This window comes from Haliotis rufescens, unplaced genomic scaffold, assembly GCF_023055435.1.
Source record: "Haliotis rufescens isolate VD_foot unplaced genomic scaffold, xgHalRufe1.0.p SCAF_2, whole genome shotgun sequence".
Classification (NCBI taxonomy): domain Eukaryota; kingdom Metazoa; phylum Mollusca; class Gastropoda; order Lepetellida; family Haliotidae; genus Haliotis; species Haliotis rufescens.
This window is the reverse complement of record NW_025963890.1, coordinates 11033957-11054020: the sequence shown is the minus strand read 5'-3', so window position 1 is coordinate 11054020 and position 20064 is coordinate 11033957. Positions and strand designations below refer to the sequence as shown.

The following is a 20064-nucleotide window of genomic DNA, read 5'->3' as shown; positions in this document are numbered from 1 at the left end:
GTACTTGTTGTTACCCTGTCTTGAGCTCGGCTAAAACAAGGACTGGTCGGCTTGGAGTCAGTATACTGTGTCTGAGTGGGGTATTCATGTTAAACTGCGGCATGGTATCTCAGTGAGCTAGCACTATGAATCGGCATCAGTCCGGACTAGTACAAGCAGCCACACAAACACACACACGTACATGCACGTCGCTATATAAGTGCAATAATCTTGGACGCGACGTTAAACCCCATTTCACCTCACCTCACCTCATATAGGTTGAGCATGTCCTGCTTCGTATTGTCTGTTTCGTTAACGTACAGATGCAAGAGTTTGTTCTTGCCATGTCACGGTGATGCGGCGTTAACGCAGAATTATGACTGAAATTAGACGTTACATTATAAAGTACATACAACCACCTCAGCAATTTATGTGTAATAATCAGGTTTGACATCACGACGGGTTATATTGTAACGAGATGTGACTGTAATTGTGTGTGTCGACAGGATCCTGAATGACCCGGATAAGCTGTCCTAAGGGTTAAAGGTTAAAGGTTTATCCACAGAGGAGAACTGTCAACCTACGTGGACGTCTTTTGTTCCTCTGGTTATATTGTTTGCAAATTATTATGAATATCAAATTGAATTTTAAGATATTTGAAGCAAGACATCCACCAGCTAAAAAAGAAACATTACGAAACATCAAATGATGTCGCGTTACTCTTGTCCAATTATATAAGACCGTCACTTCTGAAAACTCAATATTTGTTGCATTTTATAATATTATTTGGAGCAATAAACCCCAAATCCGCTTTTTTGAGTGAAGTCAACGGTTTACACTTTAATATGATGTAATTATCTTAACATCAGGTGGTCATATAATTGTGTAACCATGGCAACATACTGGGAGTTCAGAAACGGGTAAACGCGCATTACTTCAGGACAAATGAGAATTCATGGAACTTTTGTCATTTTGTTGCCTTGTAAAGGCTGACAGTTAAACTATTGAATAACATGACACTTAACATGTAAATGTCAATCGGTATTGAAGTTTGATGTTATCACATTAATATCAGAGAGCATAGAAGCTTGCGTATAAGTTTGTTTAAAAACATTTGCAAACATTAGTGTAAATAGTACTTACATCGTGTATACTCATCATCATTCTTCTTTAAGTCCATGTAAGACCTAATTCGCTAAAGGGCAAAACGAAAGTATACACCATGTTTGATGGTGGGTCAATGGTGGTTCAATATGAAACGAACAACAAATGGTTATTGGATGGTGACGTATTTGATACGGGTTGTGTTTTGGACCTAAATTTGCTGTATTTCGGCGAATGTTTTCAGCCTGGTAACGTTTCCATAACATTTGTCCAGGTTAAATCCAATTTCCAGGTGTATACTATCTTTTCCCCGGCAGTTTAATTAAGGATGGGGACGGGGTAGGTGGGAAGGGTTTTGGCCTTGATACAACTCTTCCCTATATATATGAACGGGGGCGGTCGGGTAGCCTAGTGGTTAAAACGTTCGCTCGTCACGCCGAAGACCCGGGTTCGATTCCCGACATGGGTACAATGTGTGAAGCCCGTTTCTGGTGTCCCCGCCCTGATATTGCTGGAATACTGCTAAAAGCGGCGTAAACCATACTCACTAGCTCACTATATATGAACGCAAAGCGGCTGAGGTACCATAACATGAACCCAAAATCGCCATCCGGACAAAGGATGTGGATGCGGAAGTTTCCATAAAAAGGTCCAGTTAATGTTATATCTCAAATATTAACACATACTGACGCCTAGCAACCGTAACGTGGTTTTCAATAGGTTTACGGTGTCTTTTAGTTATTTTCGATGGTTGTGACAATGTGTGTGACACCTGATGAGTTGAAGGGGTTTGGAAAGAAACACCTGCTTGCTAACGTTAAGAGTTGAACTTGTAATTATGAACAACCTGTTCTTGCATAGTGACGTCATGTTAACACATGTTGCGCTGTTGTTCGTGGGAGGTGGCTTTGTCTGACTGCTAATCCCTGAAGTAGAAACACGACCTTTGTGTACATGGATCTTCCGGAGCTCGTCTCTTCGTTTTCTCCCCTCGTCCCTTCTTTTCTCACTCTCTCTCTCCATCCTCTTCCGTTTCACCCCTTAACTTAAATTTTGGTATCAACCCACCTCTTCCTCGACTCCTCTTCTAAATTCGTTCTCATGCTATACTTATCTTTTCTTTCCTAATTACTTCTCTTCCTCATCTTCTCTCGTCCATTCTCTCTATCTTCTCTCCTCACATTTTCTCTTATCTCATCTCTCACCATTATCGTTTCTTCTCCCTCTATCTCCTCTCCTCTCTCTTCTTCTTCTCCCTTCTCTCTCCCCTTAAACACGCATTCCCTTTTTCTTTCCCAATTCCCTTCTCTCCATCTCTCCCAATATATTTCAAATGTTTAATGCATTCTCTGTCAATGGCCTTCATCCTCCGATCTATCGATCCTCTCCTTCTTCATCCTCTTTTATTACGGCGTCCTCTTCGCCTACTTCCCCTCTATTTATCTGCCATTATGACTTATTCTGTGACTCTGTATCCCTTCTTTATCCTCAATATGAACGATTTTCTTCTAGATATTTATTCCAATGATAATATGTGTTTGACGTGTGACACTGACTGTCATCGCTACTTAATATAATGAACCACAACCTCTTAAATTAAGAGTACATTATCGGATTTCACTCACGTACATGTAAAAAATGCGGCATATATTAACTTTAACTCAATATTTACTCATAAGTAATTAATGTTAGCCTATAATTCATTAATGGTGACTCGTCTATACATACTTTTTTTCTATTACATTGAGAAGAAACGTATTTACACTCCTACCAATATCCTGTAAATAAACCTAAAACCCCGTTAAGCTCAACTTTCTCGTGCAAACTCCACAGACACACAGAAATTGATCCGTCAAATAATTACTAAGACATGAAATATTTGAGTGGACAAAAACCAAACTAAACGAATAGTTGCATCGACAAAAACATAAAATTCTGGTTCTAGAAGCTGGTTATTTAATCCGGGCCCCACGTTGAGAGCGCGTTCTCTGTCTGTTATCACGGGGCCATTAGTACATCGTTGTTGAGCCGACCCCATCGCTGCACCGTGGCACCGCTGTTGTCGGTGTTGGGCGGGCGATCACGGCACTGCCGCTGACGTGAGGAGAGTCGGTATTGATTTATACCCTAACTTTCCCCAGTCACACTGACGACTGTTGCACCCCAAAGCCCATCGCCTAGAGAAGCCTTATTTCCCCTGGTCGATGTGCTCGGTGGATGGAGCCCAGCCTTGCCTTCTGTATCACAATCGTGAAATATAAATGTCACTCCCAGCCTGGTCGCGGAGCAGCTTTTTAGTCGTTTGATTACATACCTTTTTATTCTTAACCAACTCGCGCTGCTTCTGTTGCCAGCCAATAGGAGAATGGTTGTAAAATTATTCTACGCCTATTTTGCCCGAACTTAAATTATTTTGCACTCCATGTAATTCTTGTCATAAAAGCACAGGCCTCTTTTAAGCCCTCAACCAAGTCCTACCCTTAAATGATGCATGTTGATTGACAAAGGACTGAGACAAGTGTCCAATGTAGAGTGGCAATGCCCGTTATTATGGCCAAGTTTTCAATTTTCTATTGTTCCCACCAATACAAAGAGTCTATGAACCCCTCTGTACAACATATGCACAGGAGGGCTTGAAAAGTCATTTCCAACTAACTGTGGCGCGTGCCAGTCGCGCGCGATCAATAACTGGGAGGCCCGCCTGAACCCCTTGGGCCGCTATTGACAACCAAACAACATTAATCCATAAAGAGGGAGCGCTTGGCTCGTACCCCCTGTCTGTCCCCCTCGCAGTCAAACCATCCCTCTTGTCACTTTTAATAGTCCCATTATTACTCAGTCCACGCATGCCCGGAACACAGGGTACCCCGACTTGGAATATTTGGATAATTGCCTTACCCTCATGCGAGGCGTTGAGACTGGGAGAGAACGAACGGTGCAAGGCGGCAGTTGAATTTGGTTCTCTGGCTGAGGGGACGGTGCGAGGGCTTCACTTGAGCCGGAGAACAAGTTTCGAAAGAAACTAAGAGCGAGGCACAGAGGGCTGTTGAGACTAATTAAAGCCGTGACAATTATCTACTTGCATAGTGGCGGTGCAAAACTGGGCTGATCTTAATCCCAGACAAGTGTCACGCTTGTGCCTACTCCACCATATTCAGGATGTCCAAAAAATCAACAAGACAGAGCAAGGCCAAGCCAGAGGTAGATATTGTTTATTTGTTGTTGTTTACTTGCCTTCTGCTCCGCACCCCATTTCCCGTTATCTTCAGCCAGGCTCGGTCGGTGCTGGATACGGCACGCGCCGCGTTACTACAATTGTGATGAGGGATAACCAAAATGGCGGATGGGGCTGAGAAGTAAAATCTCGACTGCCAAATCGGATTGTGCGACGTCCGAGAACGCTGTTAAAATCGTCTTTGAATCAAGGTAAGACGGGGCTCGTTCGATTTTGAGATTGCCCTACGCATGTGGAGGGAATTACTATCCAGGTAAAATTAATCGAAACAGTGCGACAGACATGCCAAGCCGACAGAGGTAATGAAGGTGTGCCGTGCAGTACACGCGTCGATCGACAGCTACCTGGTCGCCGAGCTCACCGCTGTCTCACCTGGCCTTACCTGTACGTATGATCAGAACATCACAGGGACATAGAAAGGTATTTCCTTGTACTTTTCATTCTCACTTTATTCACACGTTGTCTATTATATGATAGAGGCCTCCGTCTTCCTACAAACTTTATGTACCTGTTTTGATGAGGGGATTTTTATTCCCTTTGATGTCAAGGGTAGTGAGGGGATGGAGAGCCAGGAGAGAGTGAAAGCGGATTTGGTCTGGCTGCTGGATCGGTTGAGATGTTCCGGAGGCACAACCAGCCTCTAGCTGGGGTTTAGAGGACCAAATTATCCCTGCCTGAACGGCGAATACGCTTGTGTCTATCGCAGGCTAAATACTTGAATCACGTAGCCCCTATGTGGACATGACAAAAGACTGACACGATCGATAACTCGAACCTCCATAGGCCCAGGGTGTTTGCAGTCGGACAAAAACTCCACTGCCGTAGCACGCGTCACAGCTGTTGCAGAGTGTCTAAAATTAACCGGAGTACCCCCGTCCCCTCCCCCCGACCCCGCTTCACTGTCCCTCCATCCTCCCCTTTGACAACAGCTGAAGCGAGACGGGCGATCGAAGGGCCTTATCGGTCGTCCATCAGTCGTAGGGAGGGTGAAAGCCCAAGCTGTGCAGACAATATCGTTCAGGTAGTTGTTACCGTGAGGACGTCGTGTGTCGTTGTCTCATCACCACGCTGCCAACCTCGGTCCCATTACAGACCCCGCCCAGCTGATACCCTCCCGTATTGATGTGGCGACAATCGGGTCTAATTGTGCCGGGCCGCGTCCATTGTGTGGCTTTGTTATAGGTAAGTTTTACACAGGTGTCATGCATATAAACCCAAACTTTTTCACCACCAGGTCTGCTTGATAGTTTGAAAACGATAAAACCCATTTGTAGAGGACCATTATTTCAAGGTTTTTGATATGGAGATGTTTCACCACGCCATGTGGCTGGTGCGGTGTGTTAGCTATCGAGTAACAGTGTATGCATATATAATGAACCGTTACCTGGCCCTTGTACCTGCACCGAGGGTTTAACAGTCGGTGTCATATTTCATGCGTTAGGCTGATTTGGTATGTATTTTCTATTACCCATACACAATCTCATTTCGGTATTGATTAACGCAAGTTAGTTAACAGTTTCCATCACCTGGGAGGATGCACTGATGGGTCACACACGATTAACAGTCCTCTCGATGGACTCATGTACCTTTGGTTCTTGCGCATCATGTTCATATATAGATTGTTCACTAATGTATGCACTTGTATCCATGTTATGAATATTATTATTATTATCGTTGAATGAAATCATAATTGTATTATGTTATCCCTCGATTGTTTATGGTTTGTGTTAAAGTAGCGGACATTGTTGATATTATTATTTAAGTTATCAACATGTACATATATCCTTATGTGGTTGTGATCATTTATAGTGTGGATTAAACTTACTTTTAACTTATACTTGTCCTGACTGTGCCTATGGTTTCAGTTATGCGATTAATTTACAAAGTATGTTAACTATCTCTATCCCATCTTATACTTATGTAAATAAATACTCTTGCAATTAATACTTAGAATATAAGAGTATTTCAAGGTATAACTAACTTAATACATGAGACTTAGAACATGGTTTTTCTTTTCATTGTGTCCATTTTCTATACCCATAGGCGTTTTCAAACATACGCATTCCCTAATTACTCATCGATCGAAATACTTGAAAACAGGCCCGGTATAACATTGTGTCGTTGAGACAACGTGCCTCCAATAACCATCTCGAACAATTGAAGCCAGCCGTCGCCTCTCCCATAGGTGAGCAAGTGGGTTGTAGTTGTCGCACAAAGCGACCATGCCTCGCTGATGCTGTTATTGTGTTCACGTCACGGTCTCGGGGCCCTCTTCGTGCCACGATGGGACAACCCATACATACGTATGTCTACCAAGTTGGTCGATAGCACATAGTGGCATGTCACAACACACCACCATAAATAAATAGATGACACATTGGCGCTGGAATACATAGACTGGAACACATGCATATGAGCCTAAAATAGTGGTGTGACAGGGTGATACTCTATGCGCTATGGTAATATGGTTTATTGCAGAAATTCTGTGCGAGTGTTACTAAGAGTGATGCTTAATAAGAGCCCCTGACAGTGTCTGAATATACATTTCATCAGTGACACCGTTTGTGATTGAAAGCGGGGCTAGTCACTGAAAGATTAAATATGTTTAAGGAAGTATCAAAGGCACAGATATTAGAATTAAATAAGTCATTCAAATGCATCACGGATGTTATTGAAAAGAATTCAGCGTTCTCCTTCACCTACCAATGTTAAATGAAATCACCCAAGCTAACACCACCCTATTTATTATACCCAGCAACAAGACATAATTATATTTTGCATATTTTGACATGTTCAAATCGGTTATCTGTTCATTGTTTGGTGTACCTACTTTAATAAATTAGTGGAGAAAATTTTGCATTAACCTTAAATATAGTCAAACATGCATAAACATGGCAATGAGAAGTAAAGATTGAGAGTACAAATGTGATGCCATGGATGGGGTGTCATCTACATGCACGAAACAATAAACATGAAACCGGTATGGTATAAGAACATACTTCATGAAAATACAGAAACGAGTAACTGCGTGTATGTGTGTCTTATCACAGCAAGTCCTGAAATTTGATAAATCACAAACGTGTCAATTTCCAAAGACAAATTTTAATGACATCCCTCCTATGGAGCGGGTTACCTTCAAATAAGGCCTTGATATATGCCTACACCGTATTGAATGTCAGTAGCTTATAGGATAGGTATCAGGTGATACCCTATGCTTTAATAAGAAGCTTTCTTATTACACATGGGAACAATGTATAATGCTTATTTCTTGTGTCCCCTGTCGCGATACTGCTGTAAGTGGCGTAAATCCCAACTCACTCACTCATGCCCATGTGCTTCTTGCCCACCTGGTGACATGATAATACATAATGTGAACTTTCAAAGTACAGTAAACTACGGTTATAACGAACTCAAAGGGACCACTAATTTTAGTTCGTTATAACCGTAATTCGTTATAAGCATATACACAGCATAACTACAGCAAATAGTCTGGACAAAAAAGTAAGTTCGTTATATCCGTCAGTTCGTTATAAGCGTGTTCGTTATAAAGGTAGTTTACTGTATGTGTGTATTTGTCCTTAGGTCGAAATCAGCGTTTAATGAAAACCTCATTCCTTATTCCCCTGTAAATGTATGTATACTTCAACTTATGTGGGTTTCTCTCCCACCGCGATGCATAGGCTAATTCATGCTGGTGGCCCGTTTCCCAAGATAATGCCTGTCCCCAGAGGTGATACACAAGCATTTAGACATAATTCCTTATACTAACTCTCTTCGGGAGGCAAAGCAATGACTTTGGGAGAGTTGAAGCTCAATGTATTTAACGTTGAGTTAGACGAACGAGGTACACACAAAACCTTGTGTCGTTATAGTAGAATCATGCTTAATGCGTTCCACTATCTATGGCCAAGGGCCAGCACACACTAACTAAATCACATGACGAAACCAGAGACCATAGGATTAAAAGGAACGGTAGTATTCCGAAAGTGATAAATATTTTTGTGATACTAAATATCAATTACCAGCCTCCTTCCTACATCGGAAGGTACGCGTGTTCAACTTCATGAATTCGATATGATCATTACGTGGGTAATGATATGAAATCATAACACACAAAGGGGACCTCCTCCATGAGCTAGAGACCACAGTTCCCATGCACAGATCTCTCTATGATGCAAACAACAGCACCAGTAAGGGGATTACAACGGGTGCGTTTCGGCGCTCTGTTCCAAACAAATTTGGAAATCTCTTCAGAGAAATATTTTCCGGGATATTTTCAGTAATAGTTCCTATTGATTGACTTACACAGGGGAATGATTAGGAAGATACCAAACTGAGTCCTCTCTAATGCTATTTATTTTCACTGAGCCTTCGCCCATATTCTCTCCGAGATAACATTAAGCCCGCATCCCCTTCTAGCTCTGTCCAAAGCCTAGTTAATTTAGCTGCGCTATTGATTTTCGTCCTCAACTTACCTGTGCGTTGATGGTTGGGGGTTAGTGGGAGGGCTGAGCGTTCCCTTGCAGAGAATGACACAGGTGTGGGGGGATTCTCGCTCGATGAAATGGTAGGATGAGCCGCCATTTTGACTCGTGGAAATGTAATCACTCTGGCAAGCCTCCATGAGGAGATCCACAGACAGACACGTGGATATTTAGGTACCAACCACCTACATACTGAATCAAATTATGATACAAATAGTATATCCATGTAAACCAGAAACCTGTAAAATTCTGAGTATGATTTTTTTTTCCTGAAAAGAGGAATTATTTGCATCGTTTAGGAAGACTTGGTATTAACCATGAAGGGTCTGAAAAGGATTTCGCTTTTTTCCTCCAAGAAGATAGTTTATTGGCTTTCTTTGATGACACATGCCGAGCGTGACTCAATGGCATATGTTTGTATATGTGTTGGTGTTAATCATTGTCTAAGTTGATCCTTTTGATCTTGCGTTTTTAATGAAACTGTTGACTTGAATACTGAACACCCTCACAACAAGATGGACAATGTTTCTGTATGATAACAAACGATGCAACATCATAACGTCATTCATCACAACTAACTATTTGATATAGATGTCATTTGTGTAATTATCGACAGGAAAAGAGTTACACTGTTTCAGTTTCATTAATTAATAAGCCATCAATGAGTTTATTAAACTATTTTAAATCGATAATAATTACTATGTCGAAGAGCAAAGGTCGTAAGCTTCAAAGCGCCTAAGTAGGTGTTATAGTTCAAAAGTTATGAATAATGAAGGATTTCGTTTTGTCATCTTAATATAATCCTTGATAATGCGTTTTTGTCACGTTTAATATGATATCATAAGTCATAAACCAGTCAGTAAAAAACCAGGCCGCCTAACATCAAAGACCGGGGCGCCATACGTCAGACAAACCAACTGTTAGACTTGCAGAGCGTTGAAAACCACAGGAGCAAGATGTAGAGGAAATACCGCCACAATGTGACAGTTGTCTTGATACAGAAGTCAATGGTTTTAGATATCAAAGGATGATCCCAGTGTTCAACGTGAAAAAGTGTGTGAGAAAAAAAGGAACACTTACTTCATCGCAACACACGCCGGAGTAGATTCATTATGTTCAGGTATTTTGCACGTTTTCCCTAACAAGTCCAAAAAAGAGTGCAAATCTTACAGGAGGTAGTGGCATAATATTCACTTAAAAGTGTACACGACCTATGGTACAGAAGCTTTTGTTTTGGTAGAAATATGTAATATTAGTCGTTATTGTGTGTTTACATCAAAAACGTTTTGTTATTTTTATGATTATGTTTATGAAGTAAATCAAATATAAGCGATACAAACCAAAGATATGACGCGGTCGTCATAAAGTACATGGTGGCTAAATATTTTCAAATGTCGTTTAGTTTAGTAGTTGACCTTAGTGTTGGTTATAGTTGACCTTAGTGTTGGTAATAGTTGACCTAAGTGTTGGTAATAGTTGACCTTAGTGTTGGTTGTCATCGTTTGTGTTGAGCAGGGTATCAGAAGAAAGTATCCTGTAAAATATGATTAATATTTAAGGATAAGGACACAAATAAGTACCGATCATACTGAAGCTTATTTTCAATTCAGGTAGCGATCGTGCGGTGGAATAATGTTTATTCTCAATTATTTGCATGCCATTACAAACTATTAATCAGTAAATCAGAGATTGTGATAGTTACTAGGCATAAAATGTGTGTGTTAATATAGCATCTTTAAGGTGTTCATTTCATAACACATGTTACATGTTCACAATTTTGTCTGCAAAATGACGATATATATATTGCCCTAGATGGTTTGTGCGGTTATGGCGAACCAACATGGCTTTTCTACCGTAATGTTATATGTGACTGGCTTAGGATGAGGACTTGGATGTCGGTTATACTTTAGCCAGATTTGCATATGTTATCATACAAAGTAAACAGCACGATACGCTCCTCATCGTTAAATCTTTCTCCGTTGTAAGCAGTTGTGTATATCGGTGGACGAGCACAAGTGTATGTTAAGGTTTCGCACATTGGGTAACAATGAACTTTTTCCATAGCATTTTCATTCTATTTTGTACTCCAGATCCTGAAATAATGCCCGTACAGACATGTATCACCGACAAAGCAACCATTTAAACGCGATAAGAACCATGAGCTACTCTTGAAAATACAATTGAAAATGAAACTAAACTCACGAAAACATAATCATTTAAGAACTAGGTCATCAATGACACAGTTTCATGGGTTTGTATCTGTACACTAATGCCTTAAGCTACTTTATAATCCTTGCTAAAATAAAGTGATTTAAGAACTAAAATGGTTTTTTACGTGCCTAAATTAGGACGTTTACGTTGTAATCAAATAGTCAACCGTCCTTTCAAGAGAGCGTTCGTGATCGGCGGTAGTTTACTTAATGTTCTTTGACAAATGGTCATCGTCACACATAGTAACAAAACGATATCTGTTCTCGACACCTCAACAATACTTCATACTTACTTTCTGTTACTTGGTGCTTGTTATCCGTATTTTAATGTGGATACTGGTACATATAAATATTAGGGCAATGGACTATGCATCACCATTATGTATTTTGAAATGTTCCTGATTTTTCCCGTTTTGTTTGTGTTTGTCATTCCAATAACTTACTTTCGACGAACGTACATGCGTGCTTCTGGAAGTCCACAGATGCTAATTACGCTGTGTCATATTATAATTACAATCCATTTATGTCGTCCCTGACGTTGAGCGTAAAGGTGAACGTCGTCGTTTGCGATATTTTTAAACATAAGTTTATCGTTGAGGACATAAATATTGATTATTTAATTGTTCTATGGTCTTTTTAGTCAAAACGGGTTGAAAGATAATGAGAAAGCCCGTATTGTGTTTTTAAGAAACGCTGAGAACCGATCCTGTCACAACGTCGTTACATAAGTGAATGGGACGGCTCTGACGTTTAAGCCCAAATTATTTTTAAATTTAAGACAATTAACTTTGTAATTTCTATTGTCGCTCTGTGTCGTGTCAGCTTGTCCTAATGTTTTGTTTCAGGCCTGTCAGTATTAAACAATCTAACATGTCAAGTAGTTAATTGCGATTTTCAAAGAGGAAATTAAATAAAACTAAGAGACGCCCGAATAAGCAGGTCTACTATTTAAAAACTAATTAGATGACGCGACTAGGTCTGTTGCTGAAGCAAAGGGAGTCACATGCCTTGAAATTTTCAGTTTTCTTTCAAAATTTAATTTCTAAAAAGTTTCTTTTTCCTTTTTTTCCCTCTCTGATTGTTCATTTCTCGTGGTTCCCCCAAAGAACGCTAGTTGGGGAATCACCATGGCAATGAAACCCTTTGGTTTCTTCCTGTCTATTCCTGAAGTCCCCAATGCCGACTTCTGAAGAAATCAGAGCAAGGGGAAAAGACTTCAAACATTTGAGATGCGCAAATTTGTTTTTGGACTCGTGGTAAACAAGTTTTGCCAATCCAATTTTCTCGGAGTAGGATTCGCTTCTGCCTCGTGTTTCAGGCAGTAATAAAAGGTGTCAGGAGTAAACGAGAGGGTCAAACTACTCCATCGCGACGCGAACACAGCTATAGGGCGGTGGTGTCGGGTACAGGTTTCCATACATTCTCCCTGGTCGATACAGATGCTGGCGCGTCCTGTGACCCAGCTGTGCATCCATATAAATTCTGCCAAGAGTGATGACCAGGCTCTTGGTTTCCAGACCCGAAGTCTGTTAAACTAGCCTCCTCTCCTCTCAGCGCATTCAGATAACAGCGAAGACGTTAATTTGAAGACCAAAGCGACTGGCGGTCTTCTGGGGACATAGGTCACAAACTTTAGCCAGCATTCTTGTTAATTTACCTCTAATACACTTGTCCTTTGTTCGCTAAGAGTGGTACATGTTCGTGACTTTTCCAAATCTATGATTACTCCGCCATCAGACAAAGATAACTGTTTCTATGGAAACCTTTTTTTTATTATGTGGACACGATCTACACATAGAAATTTGAGATTAGTGACAACCATAAATATGAACTTTATGTGAACAACAAAACTGAAAACCTTTTGAAAACACTAAGAAAGAACAACAGATATAATGAAACTAGTAGGTGCTACGAAAGGATGACCTATGTTCCCCTTGTACTGTGTTTGCAGTATTACTACATCATGATGGCGCGAACTGCCGGAAACGAAAAAATATATTCAAAAAGAGTGTTTAATGAACATGGTGCGGGCGAACACGACAATAAAAGGACTTTGTATCGGACAAATGTATGCAACAACACACTGTAGTATCGCTTTTGTTCCCAGGAGAGCATGTCCAGCGCTGACAGTGAACTAAGCAGGGAACCCTCCCCTTCTCCCTCCCCACAAGCCGACAACACCCTCAACGGCCCGAACGCCATATCACGAAAAGGTAAGACATTTTTATTCTGGGCAAGGAGACAAGTAATTCTTAGTTTGAATTTCTTTTCTGGTTTGTTGGAGCTATTAAATGGATCTGAGTGTTTGGCGTGTCAAACATTCAGACTAACTGGTGAGACCCATTGATCTCCTTTGGGTCAGGTCGAATCTTGATAGGAGCGTTTGATAGGAGCGAGAAGATGTTGAAGAAGAAGTCCGGGTTCGAGTCTGAGGGATACAGTGTAGTGACCGTTGTCACAATACTGCGGAGTGAGTGAGTCGAATGCAATGCCGCTTTGACAAGTTTTAGTTATGCTATGGTGCATCAGCTTGATGTTGGTGGAAAGTCCAAATGTCTTTGAGGCTTCCCACTTTAGTTAAACCATCTGGAAAGGGTAAGGTGCTGACAAACCATACAGTATGATCCTGACGAAACGTGGATTTGAACCAACGACCATAGGATCCTGGCACGCCCAAGTGACACGGGGAAGGGCGATAAATAACTAGACCACCCGATAGCAAGATGGATGCCCACCCACTTTCAGCTTCGGGTTTCTGGAGAAGTTACAAAGAAACAATCTCAACAAGCACCAAATTAGACATCCACACAATGTGAAATTGTGTGATCTTGAGTTATATCATGAGATATTTTACAACATGTATAACAAAATACCTCCTTTGCCGATTGCATTTTTTAAGAAAGATTTTGTTTTCACTGCAGCAATATTACAGATATATGTTGATAATCGTGCACTGACAAATAAGTGGTTGATGGCATGAAGACTAATCAATACCATCAGGGTATAAGAACACAGGGTCAGCCAGATACCATAATTTAACAATCTCCTTTTCGACTCTCATGACTTTCACAAGGCAGTATTTTATATTGGCATCCGAGCTAGCTCACAAGAACATCGTGTTTTGTTCAACAGTCAACAACATATTAAATCAGTGAATCTGAAAAGTCAAAACGGTGCTTATGAAATGCTGGTGCCATCTGCAGTTCTGATTTGTTTGATTTTACAAGAATCCGTTGTTCGTGAGAAAGGTATTGGTGGTTTTAAATATCAAATGCTACTGATTTTGCTAAGCAAACTTAAAGGAAGTTCAACATGCAGAATCCACATGTCGGACGCGTTTCGTGTATACAGCTGTACACAGACTACATAGAGCCCAAGACGACATACATCACTTCACTGTGTCCAAGGTTCCAATACATATGTATAGGCAATCATATGTCTCGAGGTGGATAGTCTCGTGGAGTCACGCGGTATCCGGCAATCTAGCCACGTCTCCAGGAATCCCTTAACATTCGTTATACGATAAATGCTAGCGTCTGCAGCACTAAATACATACACCACGGTCTGTGTAGCCACACTTGTAATGTAATGTAGTGGGTGATACGAGACGAGTGAGCTGACCTTTAGACATACGCAGGTTCCTAGTCTGCGCTTACTACAATGGTTTCTGTTGTTTCTGACATTACAATTACTAAACTGGTTCTGGCTATACCTGACGTCATGGCTCAAACGCAGTCGTAGGTGTTAACTCTGTAAAAGTGGAAGTGCCAGTTCTGCTGAACTTTATGTTCAGGAACGGATAGAATGGTTGCCAACTTTGTAAGGCCAGGCGTCTTGGACATGGGGGACCTAAATAATGCATTACTATACTCTCGGCTATTTGCAAATATTTTCTGTTTTAACATGATCACTGTATTTCACGTTCCATTGCCAAATCCGTTCCTTTGGTCAAATCCGTTCCTTTGGTCAAATGGACCAACCCGCTGACGTATAGTTAATATATCAAGAGTCTTTTTGGTTGACTGGATGTCATGCGCATGTTTATGCTTGATTCCATTTAATTTATAAACAAGTTATGAGTTAGGGGGAGATCTAAGTTGACATTATGGTGTAATATCGACTCCTTGCTATCGAAGTGCTAAAACCTCAATACGGTGTCCATTTACCCAAGACGGCGGGTTTTTGGGTTTTGGGTGGAGGTTTCTATCACACCGTGAGGCGAGTTTCAATTTTGACGCTAGGTATCACGTGTTGTTCTCCCCAAATATATATATATATATATATATATATATATATATATATATATATATATATATATATATATATATATATTATACAGGCATACATATGCTTCGTACATGGTGTTCTGTACCTTATACCTTATAAAACGCCACCATGCTTAAAATTATTCTCATGTGATTATTGTTCGTTCAAGGCATCATAAATACTTTGGATTGTTTAAACTGTCAAATGCTATTTATAGCACTGTGTATAATGTTTCAACTTTAGCGTCACGGGGTACTATTATAGTTTGGAACATTAGCCATTTATCAAATTCATATTCAAGCCTAGAACGGTACACCTCGTACCGCTTGCGAAAGATGTTCCGCCCCCACGCTATAACGCGATCTCCCTCGCCATACCGGCGGTGACACCTGTATATTTTCAGCATTGTGCTATATGGTGCAGTGACATCGAATATGCTCATCCTCGGGATGTGGAGGCAAGCCACAAAGCCATCTGGTGCACCGCCGAGGTACGACAGGGACAACGGCACACATCAGATAGCGAGGGACAAAGGAATTTCTGGGACAATTCAAGCAGTATTCTATATGTATACTGGGTTCTATATATGAACATGGGAATAAACGATTTGTATCACTGACGACTTTAATCAGACGTGGCAACGACCGAGTCGTAGCGTGTCTGAATATAGGGAACCCTCTTTAATCCAGACCTTGGTAATCTGGACACTTACTAGTCCACGACTGAGTCGTAGCGTGTCTGAATATAGGGAACCCTCTTTAATCCAGACCTTGGTAATCTGGACACTTACTAGTCCACTTAGCTAAAACCGTACACCGGCTTGTAGCGTGTATGAGCTTCTGATTTCCGAATTCACAATAAAAATAAGGTCAATATCTACTGTTTGGGTTTGCAGCCAATGACAATAAGAACTCTTCACAAAGGATTGTTTTGTTGAATCCGATCTCTTTTTGTTATGAGTGTACTCACGCAAGATTAAAGTAAATGGTATCTGGTCGCATTATCATTGAAACCCGACAACACCACAGTTCGATATATTCCTGGTCATCTTCATAGTCATACGCTTTCTGAATATTGTAGTTATATGGACATAATAACTCAAAAGAAATGAAACAAAACAAATATTAAAAAAGTATATTAACCCAGTTCATGTATTTAAAATGCATTTATGGTGCCGAACACTGTGAGAAAAACAACTGCAGTTATCTCCCCCTCGTAGACGTATGGACTAATTAAACGGCCACACGGGAGCAAGTATCTGCCTACTTCGAGGTGTACATATATGCCAATGCATCCTTTAATACTCTTCCTTTTCCGTGATTGATTATAGTGCATGCTATGTTCGTCCCGTTGACGTAATATCAATACGGTCTACAATTTGAAGCTCACGTCTCCTGTATGGTTTGTGTACCAGATACGATATGTCAGTCCAGCAGGGTAAGACTATTACTTGTCGTTAATTAATCTACGATACCTGGTTTACTGTTAAACAATTCCTGTCCCTTGCTCTCCTTACCAACCAATACAGGCAATTCCAGGTCTTGTTGTGTGCGAGGTGTTCGCTTTCTTCCTCATCATTGGTCCTTTTCTGAGAGTAGAAGCTTAACGTCGCAGTGTTTGGATACGTTCCATGTGGCTCCGAAATGTGTGCAAACGAGATATGTTGAATTTACAGTAAAGTCTAGATTTGATATCTCAATGTGGATTTCATCTGTCTGGCTTTCTGGCGGTGTTTTAATTTCAGTAAGTTAGCGTGGCGAATTAATTTGTTTTATTAGCCATACTGAGAGACATGTAGAAAGCAATCAAAGGAATAAAAGATGGTTGCAGATGTTGCAGATGTTCCATCCAAGATATGTCTGCTCCTACCCCCCCCCCCCCCCCCCCCCCCCCCATCCTCATTCCCACACACATCCAAAAACACACACACACTTCCACTTATTTCCAAGACAGACATATGCTCGCACGCATGCACGCGCACACACACGTATTGCTTTCTAACTTGTGGGTGGATTGTTGATGCCATTCTGCCGAAACCACCAAATGACTTACCCATCCATCTTATGGGAAGGGTGACTCATTGCTCCATTAAAGCAACATCCAGTCCCAGTCAAATGAAACAAAGATTCCTATATCCTCAATTAGGGCCGATGGATGAATCCGCATGGCCCAGGTCAGGCCACTTGGTGCCCCTTAGGTCCTTCTCCAGGAACATCTAAAGGCAGTCTTCTCTAATGGGAGATTAATATAGTGGAGTTCTGAACAAACACCTGTCTATGTTGGATGTAAACACCGCCATCTCCCGGCGGACTCGCTGGATGGTCTCATGTTAACCTATTGATGTTTTATAACTCGCTGGCAGTTCGTGTCGTTCTAACGCATTCTTAATGAACAGTTCATGAGACAACTACTTAAACAGCCCTATCTTTAGCTTCTCTTCTAACATCGGGTGTTCTGGCAGCAACTGTTACAGATCTATCAGGTTTTACACCCGGCACTCAGAGAAACAGAACATTATGGTTGGTTGGTTGGTTTGTTGTTTTACGCCGCACTCAGCAATATTCCAGCGATATGACGGTCTGTTAATAATCGAGTCTGGACCAGAACATTATGGTAATATATGGAAGCATTAAGAGGAATTCCTGGGAGAATTGTCCCAAAGTTTACGTTCTTATCTTAAACTTCCAAACTTGAATTTACACCAACTGAGTAGACGTGTCTATGTAAATTATATATTTAATGATCTGGTATATTTTAAGCTGATACAGATAAGCAATGAAACACCAATTAAACGACATCGTATTAATGTTTCATAAAATAATCTATCATAGAACTTTTACATTATCGAACCCTTCCCAGTCACTATCAGCATTGCCAATATCTCCTCGGGCTTCCATCACCCATTAGCAGACTGTAGTATGTCAGTCGAGACCAAACCTAAACAAACAGTTTACCAGTCACCACAACATGGTTCCGAGTGAACAAGAGGTTCCAATGTGTGAATCTCCTACTAAATGAGACGAGGAGACAGCATTGTGCCACCATGGCTGGGACAATAGTAAGTAGCATTAGCATCTTCATCTGTGAAGCTTTGGCATCAAGTGAGAATGTCCTGGTAACGATGCACTTATACCTGGTCATCCTGGCTAGCCAGGCCTGGGGCGGTGGAGAAAGTAAGCATTATTTCCACGTTGACATCAGTCGTCGACGAGGCTACGTTCAGTTCCCCTCCTCGTATGATAGGGTTGTTTGGACAGATGCATGACGCTGGATGAACTCTGAGCCACTGCCATGTTGTGTATGTATGTTGCTTCCAAGAATGTGGGATTTGGGGATAATTTCATCTGATCTGAACAAGGATTCCTTATTCGATCCCCACTCGTGACAGTATTGATTAAGACTGGTTGGACACGGGTAGATGTGAAATGAAAGTCGTCCTGATTGATCGTGGTCACGTGTGTTTGACTATTTAGTGTAGTTAGGGTCGTTGCACCTTCCTCGGAGACTTCTTGTGCTTTATGGCATTTACGTCAACCTACCTGTAGATCGATACATGTACAGGAATATTGTTAAAGAGACTTAGCTTTGCAACCTATTTTTTGAACTGACATTGACAAATAGCACCCTTGGCGTTTAAAAGAGTATTTGTGTACGAACAATACAAGCTGTGAACGACAGTAATATTTGCCCATGTGTTAGTTCAGTGACAAAGTATTCATTTTTGTTATTTTTTGGTTAAAATAAAGATCCTTGTCTAGAGAAAAAATTAAATCAAGAAACTATTTGTCTCCAGCAAACTTTATGTCCTGATATGAGCCGTAAAAGAACAATTCATTTATCCCAGTTTAATATTGATCAGCCACTGGGGGGTTAAACACTGTTCAGGAAATATTGCTTTTGCTTAAATTAACATGAATCTGCTATCAGATATCATATGGTAATAAACCATGCGTGTGATAAAATACTTGAGAGCTCAAAAAGGTTAAAAAGTGAATATGAACCACTACAACTCTTGACCAACAACACCATCCCCGCACGATGTACAATCCCCCGTAGCTATGATGACATAATTGGCACAGCCCCTCTGTCGGGTGCCTGTTATGACATTGTCTTTTTATAGTTTTTCTTTACACAAATATAGCTGTAGTGTCCCTCCGAGCGGTGTAAATGCCAGCATGAAGGTGCAAGTAATTGGTATCCCCTCTCAAACCTCAAAACCCCATCCTTGTCCCTCATTCTAGTCTTTACCGGGATTCCCCCATACTGGATCTCAGTTTATAAGACATTGTTAACGACTTCAAGTCACAATTATTTTTCTACATCGGTTTTAGTGTTTTATTCTGTCTTTTGATTAACTTTCAACCAAGGAGAGAAAAAGCTGCAAATCATGCTAACGCTTCGCCCGCGGCACTGTTTGGTCCGCACATCAAAGGGACGGAGGAGGATTACGTTGGGTTCTGGAGCCCAGAGCTGCGAAACAGAGCTGCGAACAGAGCTGAGAGACGCTACTCTAGCTTGGAGAGCGTACAGCTCCATTTCTGTGCCCGTGAACTTGACACGTATAATCACATATTCCTCTTCAGAGAGGCTGACCGTTGCTTTGGCACATTTCATGCTTGGTTTTGTTGTTTGATATCTAATGGGGGTAGGAAAGTGACTCATTTTGGCAATCTCTCCATTTACTCCAACCACCACACGCTATCAGAAGTAGTTCATGGTTTTTAAAACCACTGCCGTTCCGAAATAAGGCTGAAAGCTATTAAATGATATCTTGTTTTAACCGATA

The 20064-nt window shown here is 41.0% G+C and overlaps 1 protein-coding gene across 3 annotated transcripts in view; it reads left to right on the top strand.

Annotated features, from left to right (window-relative positions):
• The window catches only part of LOC124136127 (nucleolar protein 4-like), a 129451-nt gene that overhangs the window by 82576 nt on the left and 26811 nt on the right, over window positions 1–20064 (top strand). For all 3 annotated transcript variants that reach the window (XM_046501938.2, XM_046501937.2, XM_046501936.2), the window contains exon 4: window positions 13120–13225. In XM_046501938.2, coding sequence (XP_046357894.1) covers window positions 13120–13225 — 106 coding nt within the window. The remainder of the gene's footprint in view (window positions 1–13119; window positions 13226–20064) is intronic.